Here is a 13,041-nt window from a genome sequence, read left to right as displayed (position 1 = left end):
CCACTCTTTGGCAAATTTAGGTCACATTACCAATGTAACTGGTTGCTTGGGCTCCCAACACGGCTCATCTTCATGGACACAAACTCAAGTTTGCATCCCATGAGGAATGCAGAAAGCAACTGTCTAAATTAGTAGAGCTAAAGAAGAACATCCTAGGCGCAAGTGACTAATTGGGATTCTGACTACAAGGTTGTTTCTTTCCAGTTATTTGCTCCATTATTCCTCCTCTATGCAAAATCAGAAGCAATCAAGGCAAGCTAAGAAGACCTTAGCTGGGTCTAACCTAGCAGATTAAGCTTTACCATGTTCATGAGACTGCATATCCAGAAGTCTTCTTTGTAAATATTGCACAGCAATTCCCAAAATCTGGGAAGCTAAGAGGATACCAGTCCCCTATGTCAGTGCGCATCTCCATGTTCTGGTTTGAGGAAGGCCTAGATTTCACATCACACCCTCACTATTTTTCTTCCACCTTGTTAAAAATCAATGCAAAGCAAATTAGGCAACAAGGAGCTTCTGACAATCAAGGCAGCAGCAAAAGGATCTCTTACTGGAAAGAGGGAATGTTTTTGCTTAAAATACGTAATACCATTACTTATGGTATACTAAGGAAGCTTTGGGCATCTTTAAAATAACTGTATGACATTAAACATTTAAAAGGACTTTGGTTTACAAAAGTAGAATCGAGGTACAAGGTGTTGAAATCTTTCTGTTTTAACTACCTACTGCATGATCCATAATGAGCACTATGGGTGCCTTCTTTTCTGGAAAAAGCAAGAAATTCTTTATCAAAATGAATATGCTTTTACCTTCTTTCCCACAGGTTTTACACACTGACAAGACTCTCAGCTTCATTTGATTCATCTCTGCTTGAAAAGCTGAAGCAAACTCTATTTATAACTCTTCTTATTGCTCCAATAATGAGCTGAAGCTCTGCTACTGCAGCTAAGCTTCCCAATTGCTAATTACACACAGCCACAGGAGTCCACCTGCACTATGGAGACCAAATACACTGATCACAGACCCACAAAGCACGTGGACAGTAACAATAAGTGTGGGTGCCAGACAGCCTCCCAGTTCTTCCACTGAACAAACAAGATGCACAGCCGTGGTTTACAACATACTCCTCGCAGGGGTGTGCAGTAATAGTCTAGCCACATAAATAGCTGCCTTCACTTGAAAGACTGAGAAGACAAGAAGAGAAGTAGCAAGGCCTGATTTATTTTCACTCTTTCTAGATATACTGAGTCAATAGGTGCAGAATGGTGTATGGCAGCTCCCATTTTATGCCCTGGAATGGAAAATAAAGGATGACAGTTTAGTGGCCCTCAGGGTGGTGCTTATCCCATGATACAAACATTATCCATGCTAGCATAATGCATTACCATGTGTTAAAGGACATGGGGTGTGACCGTGCAAAAAGGAAAAGAAGAGCAGTGAGACCTCTGAAAGGCTACGGGATCAAAACCATGAAGTGAGGCTATACATCACAGTGGTAACTATATAATCGAGACAGTTCTCTGTAGTGTTCTTTGATAAGATTTCATACTGTATATGATGTATCTTGAGCATCATCTATTGATGGAATTTATTATTAGACTTCTAGTTGACTTTGTGAGTGGTGCTCTCATGGTGTTTATAAGTGTTTTATCTTTAGACTTCTGTTTACTCCCAGAGTCCAAACACTTAAAATGGCACATACTGAAGTAGCAAATGTGACTGTGTGAATTATGGTGGACTACCTGGGCTGCCTTTGGTCATTTGTAATGTGGAAAGGTACTAGCCTTCTGTACAATTCATTCAAGAAACAGAAAAACAGCACTTGCGATTATAAAAATCATAATCTACTGGTGTAACAGGATGAGGGCCGGTTTACGTTCAAATTTTTTTGACAGAGGAAAACAGTTTCACATATCCTTGGTGAACAAACTCATATAGGTACAGGCTGGAATCAGATATAATTCCTTCATTCATTTATTCACTCACTCTTTTTGAGCACTTAATTCAGTGTAAAGTCAAGGGGCTCTGAATCCACCTCTACATTATCAGGTGCAAGGCAGGAATCAGCCCAGAAACGCTTTCTCACTAATTTTTGTGTTCTTAATGGCACTTGGTCAGCCTTGAAGTGAATCTTATGGTACAAATTATGGGCCTATTTTCAGATGTCTTCTACCCATTTTAGAAACTGCCTGACATAGGACAGTTGGAATCTTGACTTAGGACCTATACGTATCTCTGTATCTTTAAAGCATATTTTATATTGTTTGTAGGTACAGTTTTGTTTTTGAAACCACAGACTTAAGATATAACAAACTGCAGGTGGCTCGGGCTCAGTACAAGTGACAAGAAATCCTGCAGTGTGATAACATTGCACAACACCAAATTAACAAGCTAATTAGAAGTGCGTTATGGGATGCACTCTGGATCCTCTGGGGGACGCTTTTGGGGTCAGTTTAACCCAATGGAGCATTTAAGGTTATGTTTCTGTTTAATTATTCAGTACTTTTATACATTCTTTACACAATGCATTGTCTTATTTTGTTAAGAAAGCTCCCTCTTCAACATGTTTTATCTCCTTGGCATCTATAACAAGGTTCTGATAGAACTCCAGAGTGCTTGTGGCAAAAGTATGCTTTCAAATATACTGCATGATTTTTCCTTGTTTATGTTTCAATATTATTTTTGGTGTTAATGTCACATTTTGTTTATTCATGCTATATTTGTAATTATTGAATAGCATTTAATAAGAAGAACATGAATAAAATTGAACAGAATATATTAGGCCTGTAAACCTGTAAAGCCCAGTAAAGTATGATGTATACTTTGGAATCCTGAAAAGTCTTCATCTGAATCTGCTTAATCTACAGTATTTTAGGTTTGCGGAGATTGGACCGTATTATGGCAGCATGGTGTGCAAAATTGGAAACAACCCAGATGGGGTGTCACTCACTCACACTAGGCCTATTCAGAGGTGCCATACATTTGAAGAACACCTAGATAGATAGATAGATAGATAGATAGATAGATAGATAGATAGATAGATAGATAGATAGATACTTTATTAATCCCAAAGGGAAATTCACATAATCCAACAGGAGCATACTGATAAAAAACAATATTAAATTAAAGAGTGATAAACATGCAGGTAAAACAGACAATAACTTTCTATAATGTTAATGTTTACCCCCCCCCAGGTGGAACTGAAGAGTCGCATATTGTGGGGTAGGAACGATCTCCTCAGTCTGTCAGTGGAGCTGGACAGTGACCAGGGCTGGATTAAGGTGGGTGCTATTGATGCTGCAGCATTAGGCCCATTCCTGAAATAGGCCCAGATGAAAACAGACGAGAATTTTCCAGAAGCTGAACAGTTTTCCTTTGCTATATTAACCTCAAAATAATTCTTAGAATGAAATTTGGAGTCCGACTTTTGGACGCCTAGACACAGTGTTACTAATTATACAGTTACCATTGTTCTTTGCACTGTGACATAACTATAACATCGTTGTGTTTATTGTTAACCGAAGATTTCAAGTTAATGCTATCAATTTTACGTTAAACAGTTTATTTACTTAGTAATCTAGCTGTGTTTTTTGCAATATCTTGGGGATTCTTGCCACTATATTATTGTTCGGTACATGCCACATAGTAAATTTTTCACCTTGTAAGTTAGTTGTACAGTAAAAATCGATGGCTATTTAAAAGGTTACCTGTAAAGGTAAATTTAAAAGCCAGCCCGTGGGCCCGGCATGAATGTTTAGAATTTTTTAAATCCTCAACAGGATTCTGGTCTATTATGAAATTTAAATCATGGACAAATTTTTACCCTCAAGAGCCTGAACTGAGTCATTTTGACCCAATGTCTCTGCAAATTCATTTTTTCTTACTCTGTTTCATAAAGGAATTGTGAAATTGTGTGTATTTCATTGTTAGGTTTTCTGCATTAAGTGCACTTTTCAGACAATTACTATTGAATGTTGATGTTACATAGTTTGATGTTAATCTTGAGTTTTCATGATACTACATCGTTATTATTATTTATGTTTAATAAAGGCTGGCTGGTTGCTTCGCAAGCAATTAAGGCTCCTTGGTCTGTCTGAGTGCACATGTATGGTGAGTGTCGAATGCACATGCACCAATGCTGAGAAAAAATAGGCATTTTTTGCACTGCAGCATCAGGCCAATTTCGTCTTAATCCAGTCCTGACAGTGACAGCAGTCTGTCGCTGAAGCTGCTCTTCTGTCTAGAGATGATACTGTTCAGTGGATGCAGTGGATTCTACATAATTAACAGGAGCTGCCTCCCCAGCACACCACCGTGTAGAAGAGGGCACTTGCCACAACCCTCTGATAGAACATCTGCAGCATCTTATTGAAGATATTGAAGGACGCCAGTCTTCTAAGGACCAGTCTCATGAATTTAGGTTTGCCAGCCAGCGTGACTCATGGCCAAGAAAATACTTGGAATAACGTACTCTTAACTGCAGAATAATAAACTCCTTATTTTGGGAAATTGTCTACTTGACTGCCGATTATTAGGTAACTTTAGCAGATTGTGACAACTCAGCCTCAGTCTTGTGTTCCATACTGGGAGAGTTTCACCCTTGGCACCAAAGCAACAGTGCCTGTTCCAATGTTTAATGCAGTGTTTCTCAACCTCTAAGTATTTGCGACCCAAGTTTTCATAACAGTTTTAATCACGCCCCCCTAATGTTTCTTTGAAACCCTAATAAAATGTATTCCTATATTTGTTGCTGCTGATACACCGCTACAAGTTTTATTATACCTACTTAACTTTTATCAACATTTATCTAACTCTATATTCATTTGTCTAGTATCAGATAGTAGCTTAAGTTAATTTGTTTTGGTTTCAATAGATGTATTTTTCATAGTTTCAATTCTTGTTTTCTTTTTTTCACATCTTTGCGCCGCCTTTTCGGTTACTTCGCCCCACAGATTGAGAACCGCCGGTTTAATGTATTAAATTTGCTCACTTGCCGTTATTTGAAATGAAAATTAATGGATTGGTGTTTTAAGTAATTTTGATCAATAAAAAGCTTTCTTCTGTGGTTCTCCATCACATTTCAAATGAGAAACATTTAACTTGAAACTGTCACAAAGACCTCTAGTTCCTTAATGGAGAAAAAACTTTAATAGAATTTGGAAAATATTTTGCTATCTTTGAATCATCTTTTCACTCCACCTCCCCCTCTCCATGTTGTGTAAAACCTTTGGGTTTCTGATTTGCCTAAGTGTGCATGAGGAAATCCATTGAGCTTTTTAATGAGGAGCTCTGCATGAAAAGCCATAACACAATGATTTCCAAACATTCGCTCTGCAGGCACTAATGCACTCTTTATAATATTGGCTGTCCTTTGATTGTACAAGTTTGTGTTTGACTGGGGTCGATGAAAAGCTGAAAGACTTTGACATTTTCTGCCAGTACATTCATGCTCACTAGCGCTTAAAGATACACGTTAGCTGTGGCAGCAAGGTTGGCAATTTAAAGAGCAGAGCAAATGGCAGGCAAAATGTCAGAGCTGGATGAGACCAGGCTTCATGAGGGCTATTCACATGACAAGAAATGTATTTATGGTCGATTTAGAAAATATTATACTAGAGTACAACACACAAATAATGAGGGGAACAGAGTAAGTCATAAAATGAGCGCATTGTATAACATTCAGAAGTAATCAGGGATTTGTTTAACTGTCTTGACAGTTGGAGCATTTTTAATTTTATTTAATTAAATAGTCAAATCACATCTTTGTTTATTAAATATATTTCTAATAGTGAACCTAATTCAAACTGTGATGATATAATGCAATGTGTTAGTAGAATTCACAAAACACTTGACAACAGCATTTGACAAACCATACCCAAATATACCTGTCGATGAAAAAGTTTTGATAACAGTAGCATGCATGTAATATGTAATGTAAAAATGGCACTGATTGAAATACTAAAGTTAGTAGTTGGTTGTTTCCAATTATGGTTCATATTTCTTAATCCCAAAGTACCTAATGAACAGTTAAAATATACACTATGTGGAAGTTCACCAGCCTGCATGACTTTGTGGCCATTTCAGTCTCTTGAACTGGAGATTTGTTTGGCTGTTGAAAATGGCTATCAGATGTGTAACAGAGGAAAATGTTTTAGTAAAAATAACATCTCTTTAGGTAAATTGGAAAGAGTAAATAAATCAGTAATTAAGGTTGCACAATTTGTTGCTCTATTTTAAATTGGAATTTTTTGAATTTCAAAAGATATGCAACACATTCTATTTGAGATATCTCAATGAAAACTGAACTTTGGATAAAAATCAGTACAGCTAGTTAATAAATAGAGGATTAGGACATTTACGGAAAGCTGAGCTACAGTGAGTCAGCTGTGGAAATGGAGAAGGCGAGACAACGGCTTTTTAGGGTTAGAAAGTGTTGTTCAGTTTGCCACCTTACCCAAGTGTTTATATCAAGGTTAAACTAGTGGACAGCAAAGATGTGTGAAACAAAAGGGCACATGCCCTTCATATTAGGCCTGCATCATTGTTTTCCATGGAATCATTGCTGAAATGTTTTTTTTTTAAATGCCTGAAAAATGTTTTTGTTCTTCGTGTTTTTAACCCTGATAAAGCTGTGCTTTTCCTATGCCCAAATCGCACCCATTCCCAAGTAAAAGTCAATAAAAAGCTGAATATAAACTAAGCTAAATAGTGCAGAAAGAGTGCGAAGTGTCATGTGTCAGCCATAATGGGGATCATCAAAAAGGATCAATGCTTTTCTCCTCAATCAATCTACCCTAAATATGCACGTGCTTTAGAGATACTGTAAGTATGATACAGCAGTCAAGAAAACATCTACAACTTAGTAAATCCATTCAAGTCATGCTGGAAGTGAAAAAGAAATGTAGAATTTACTTGGTGTTGTCAGAGTCGATAGTGTGAAAAAGCTTCTCCAGCTCCTGTTCGTTGAGAGTTCCATCAGAGAAGAATGCCTGAAACTCATCCAGGGACAACTTTCCATCATCTGAAAGGAACCAAAAGAGGAAAACAGTAAGAGACGCAGTGCTGTAAAAAGATGAAATACAACGAATTACAAGTAAAATGGCTGCACAAATTCCCAACATCAAGTCATTAAACAAACTGTGATACAGACTTAAGTATTTTGGATTTTTTTATGGGTGAATGAATCAAGAGTCATTTTATATATTTCTTTCCACTCTATAGGGATGAGAAAACCAATTTAATGTACAAAAATACATTTTTTAATATTTTTTGAAATGTATAAAACATTAAAAGACTGACATCCATGTTCATCCATTTATTGAGTCCTCTTACCCTAATTGGTAGGTTGTTGGGAGCTGGAGACTGAATAACAGCACTAAGCACAAGGCCTTGGAGAAAGTGCAAATCGTTACTTACTGACTTACATCATCTAGTTTAGAATCTTCAGTCAAATTTACATGATTGCTGCTAGGATATGGGAGATATTGGATCAGATTAAGAATAATCAAGGGATGAACACTTGATTTTCTGCTATCACCCTATTTTCCTTGTGCCTAGGTTCCACAACCTCCAAAAAGGGACTTTGGTTCAAGCCAATTTGTTCTGATTTGTTCTGTTCTGTGTATTGTATTGTATTGACCCTCTTCTTTTGACACCCACTGCACGCCCAACCTACCTGGAAAGGGGGTCTCTCTTTGAACTATCTTTCCCAAGGTTTCTTCCAATTTTCCCTACAAGGTTTTTTTTTTTGGAGTTTTTCCTTGTCTTCTCAGAGAGTCAAGGCTGGGGGGCTGTCAAGAGGCAGGGCCTGTTAAAGCTCATTGCAGCACTTCATGTGTGATTTTGGGCTATACAAAAATAAACTGTATTGTATTGTATTGTATCTAACAGTCTGAAGTTAACATCCAAGTCCAAATGTTACTTTTAGTGTGGTCTACAACAAACATGTAAAAAATATTTTTTGAAGTTTAATCATTGCATTAGCAAAACTGAACTCTAGTAAGATCATAAAATAAAAAAGAAAAAACAAAAAAAGCAACAAAAAAGAACAGCACTCATATGGTCTCTTTGGATGTGCTAATGGATTGTTAGGGACCTCGCCATTAAGGTGAGATAAAAGTAGCTCCTAATGGCAGTTCATGCCTCAATTTACATTTAAAAAGACAAAGCCCATTACTGTATGTCCATTTCCAGCCATAATGACTTCCGGTTTTACTAGAGGATGCAGACTCATGTGGATTCTGACTCTCCATTTATCGTTGGCCCCCATGCAGTTTCCTCTGATGTTTAATGCTAATTGCTGTATATACCTCTTAGCAATGTTGCTTTCTGTTAAAGGCAGAATATCTAATAAAAACTGACTATATTATGGCATTCTGCAAAAAAGGTAATATAGACTTTTTACTGTCATCTGCCATGCATATGGGATGTCCAGCCTGAGCAGTAAGGACAATGATAGATGATGATAGACTATCCATGCACCCGTTCATTAATCTAGAAGACTACTATAACAGGGCCTTGAAGTAGTGAGGCAGCAGGGCTAACTACTGTGTCATCATACCATCCTGGTAAGTATTCAAAATATACAAACATTTATACATATAAAACGTTTAGGGCTTCTCGGCAATGTCATGGTAGTAATGCTATCTTGCAACAAGGAAATTGTTTTTCATATTCCAGGTCTACTCTATGTGGAGTTTGCATTTTTTTTTCTATGGGTTTCTTCAGGGAACTCCAGTTTCCTCCCACAATCCACAGACATGCAGGTTAGTTGAACTGATGATGCCAAATTGGTCCCTAATATTTAAGTGTGTGTGTTGAACCTGTGATGTGCTGGCACCCTGTACAGAGATTTTTCCTGCCTTGCTTGTATAGGCTCCACTGTAGCTTCCCTGTAACCCTGCACTGTATAAGCAAGTTTAGAAAATGGACAGATTGATTAAATGTTCACAAAACCTGATCCACTGGAAGGACAAAATGAAATGACCAAACAACAAATGCATTTTTTGCAGTTCTCTTTACATTGCTCTATATGATGGTTGTATCTACAAGCTCCAAGGTGTATTTAGGTGTACTGTAATGTAGAGCTACATTTATCACATTCCATATCTGTTCATATTCACGTGAACAAGTAGACAAATGCCAGAGTAAAAAAAAATGTCTGCCTTGTTTCTCCCTCAATATGTGTTATTGACAGCACTGAGTCTCTGGGTCTACCTGTATATACACAGCACTGCAGGGCAACCTGAGAAGACATTTTGTTTGTTTTTGTAGGCATGTAGTGTTGTATTCTACACTTCACAACAGTGACATGCACAACAGTTTTGAGAGTTAACTGTATTTCTGATGTGTGGCCAGGGCCAAACATATGGCCAAACAGTAAAAACGAGCAGATGTACATCTGTAACCGAAAAAAGATACAGCAGTGTTACACACTGTGTGTTGAAATCCTCCGAGGACTAAAGTCCACCCTCACAAGGTAAGGGAGCTGAACCTATTTAGTCTTGAATAGAGAAGTCTATGGGAGATCTAATCAAAGTCTCCAAACTGAGTTAAAAACCTGAGTGATTAAAATTCTTTCTGTCTAATTGTGAATCTCATACTCAACAACACCTGAAGAACTAAAGGATCATGGGAATCTAGAATAAACTACCAGGGCATGAAGGTGAGGGGAAAAGCCATTTGAAAAAGCATCTGGATGAAGTACTGGGACATTTCATCTGATGGGTAACTTGACGGACTGGATGGTCTTCTATCTTTTGTGAAACATATTTCCACAGAAATAAATAAGGAATTAATTATTATTTAATTAATAAAGGAATTAATCATTATTTCTGTACATGTGACAATAATGACACTATGAACTCATTGATATACTACAAAATATTTAAAAGAAAGCAACACAAAAATTCCAAGACTTTCAATGGTTTACATTACATCCCGTTTTCAGTCTTATTAAATTCAGGGTTATTGGGGATACACATCTACCCTGGCAGGTAAGGGTGCAAGGCAAGAAAATGAGAATATTCAAGTCCATCACATGATTCACCCATGTGCACACCTGAACAGGGGACAATTTGGAACTGGAAATCAGCCCAACTAAGATATCTTTGAGTATGTGAGATCTCTCGCACAATTTCAATTCATGTCTTTTTTCTGCACCTCTGACGTCTAATTTGTTCTATCCAAAGAGATTAAATTCAGCTTGGAGAACAAGCTTTTAAATCATAACATAGCACATCATAATCCTTTTCAGGGTTATGGTGGAGCTGGAGTCTATTTTGGAAGGACTGGGCACCACTCCTGGACAGGAAACATTCCCCCAAATGGCTCAAATCATGCAAACCCACATAGCTGATTTAAGAGTCACCAGTCAACCTACTCAGCATTGTTTGGGGACATGGGAGTAAAACCCATATGGGAAGGACAAGAAAACTCGACATGAACAATGACCAGGTGTGGGATTCGAACCAAAGACACTGGGTCCATAAGGCAGCAACAGCAGGAGCCACACTGAATTACCTTTCCTATGAACATTAGAACTTTTATTGTCTGACATTGAAAAAGTGATGTGCATTTTTCACCCTATATATATATCCATCCATCCATCCATCTATTATCCAACCCGCTATATCCTAACTACAGGGTCACGGGGGTCTGCTGGAGCCAATCCCAGCCAACACAGGGCGCAAGGCAGGAAACAAACCCTGGGAAGGGCGCCACCATGGGGCACACATACACACACACATACACCAGGGACAATTTAGGATCGCCAGTTCACCTAACCTGCATGTCTTTGGACTGTGGGAGGAAACTGAAGCACCCAGAGGAAATCCATGCAGTGAGGACCCATGAAGCGAATCCAGATCACCTAACTACGAGGCAGCAGCGCTACCATTGCGCCACCGTGCCGCCCTCTCTCTCTCTCTCTTTATATATATATATTTTCTATTATATATATATATATATATAATAGAAAAAATGTTAAACAGAAACCTAATTAAGAAAAGAAGTTCAATTAAATCTTGAAGAACTGATTTACATAGCATGAAAAGCTGAGCAGATTGCATGAAAACCTGCTGACAAAGAATTCCTTATGGAACTGAATTTGGTGCTTGCGGCTTTAGGGTCATCCTGCCTGTACTGCTGTTTCAACTAGAAGTCCATGTACCATAACATGCAGCCCTCTACAAAGGTCACAAGGTGATGTCCCAAATACTTTGGCTTTGAGATAATATGCTGGCATTTGGAAAGAGAGCTTCCTTAGACCATAGACTTGACTATGGACAAAAGGAGACGTGTACTGGCTTACAGTCACAAAAGGACTCATCATCTGAACCAGAAGCTTTCTAGCAGTTACTGAACTGCGAATGACACAAGTGTGGTGGTCAGCTAGCTTTGCTCAGTGATGCCCAGGAGCATAGCACGTTACACAGGCTTGACTGTAGCACAAACAGAGGAAACGGGGAGGCAGGCATTGACCTGAATGCAATTCAGTGAATATTCTCACCTTATTAAAGACACAAGAAATATTTTTAAAGCATTCTTTATATAATCTTCTATCTATCTTGAAAAGCTGCCTTTGTAAAACTAAACCCTTAAACATTTGATCAATCAGTTGCAGGAGATGTTTCTATCGAAACAGCCTTCTGGCAAAGTGATTTTGGGTATCAAAGCCTTGAAGCATTAATAGAATTTATTATTAATACCCTGGAAAATGAGATTTTGTTGAATATAAGACAATAACCAGTCAGTAGAAAATTGATTTTGTTTGAGTCAAAGATGGCAAGGAATTTCAGTGATGTCAGCATTATACACACAAGCAGTTGTATTAATGTGTCCCTTTACAAAACCTGTGCTTTACATAAAGAAAGATTACAACTTATCCATTAGCCTTGTCAAATCTTGCACTTGGCAAAAGCTGTTGCCCAACTGTGTTTTTCTTTGCATAGCAGTCAATTTATTCAGCCATTACCTGAGACTCATTTAAACTTTGTTGGCTTCCCTACTTTAAAATGCTTCTTGTAACATCTCTGGTTACGTACACTTCATTTATTCTAAACAGCGTTGCATTAGGCATTTGGGAACTTTGACCACATGTTCCCTTGACCAGTTTTCCTTTAGTCTTTTTCCCATTTAATTTTGCACAGTTTGATTTTTTTTGACACTTTGGTGATTCTGACACCTGCTGTTGTTGCCTTAATCAGTTTTCTTGTGTAATACATGCTTTTCTCATTTTCCCAATTAGCATATGTCTTAAATTGTGATCATGTTTCATTTTTAAATGGCAATTGTTGTTAAAATTGGTCTTCACCATTAGCTGTTGTCGCCTGGTATTTCACATTTCATTTTTTTAGTAATTTATTTGAATTTACTATATTAATTTTAGTTTATTGATCAGTTTACATATTTGATATTGCACTGTAATTAAGTTTGCTCTGTAAAGTGCCTTTCACATTGTCCTTGGTGAAATATCCATTGTAATACTTCACTCTCCAATAATTTGCTCTCTAACTGGAAATTTTCCTATTTAAAGGCCCATCAGTCCAAAATAATAACAACAACAACAACAACAACAACAACAATAATAATAATAATAATAATAATATAATTAAAAAAACAATGAAAAATATACAATATGAAAACATAATTACAACATACATGTGCATATAGTGCAAATGGTTCATGAAGTGGTTCAGGTTGTGTAATATTATAGTTGTAGTGCAAGTTCACAGTGAGGTAATAAATATAATTATGAGTATGAACAGCTCTAATGGAGCACTTGATGGACTGATTGAGTGCGTTTAAAACTCTTGGGGTGAAACTGTTTCTGAGCCTTGAGGTCCGTGCATGAAAAGCTCTGAAGTGTTTGCCAGATGGGTGAAGTTCAAATAGACTGTGTGCATGGCTGAGTGGAATCCATGCAGATGCTGGTGGCTTTCTTGAGGCAGCGTGTGCTATAACTCTCCTCCAGGGCTGGAAGCTGTATCCCATTAATCCTCTGCTCTCTTGACACACCCCACCGTCGAGATTTCCAATAAT

The 13,041-nt window shown here is 37.7% G+C and overlaps 1 protein-coding gene across 2 annotated transcripts in view; it reads right to left on the bottom strand.

The window, feature by feature from the left end:
• The window catches only part of necab2 (N-terminal EF-hand calcium binding protein 2), a 428,558-nt gene that overhangs the window by 275,817 nt on the left and 139,700 nt on the right, over positions 1–13,041 (bottom strand). For both annotated transcript variants that reach the window (XM_039763074.1, XM_039763073.1), the window contains exon 3: positions 6,913–7,021. In XM_039763074.1, the coding sequence (XP_039619008.1) occupies positions 6,913–7,021 (109 nt within the window). The remainder of the gene's footprint in view (positions 1–6,912; positions 7,022–13,041) is intronic.

The sequence above is a fragment of the Polypterus senegalus genome, chromosome 9 (genome assembly GCF_016835505.1).
Source record: "Polypterus senegalus isolate Bchr_013 chromosome 9, ASM1683550v1, whole genome shotgun sequence".
Classification (NCBI taxonomy): Eukaryota; Metazoa; Chordata; class Cladistia; order Polypteriformes; family Polypteridae; genus Polypterus; species Polypterus senegalus.
The sequence above is the reverse complement of the archived record's forward strand: the minus strand, read 5'-3'. Positions and strand labels throughout refer to the sequence as shown.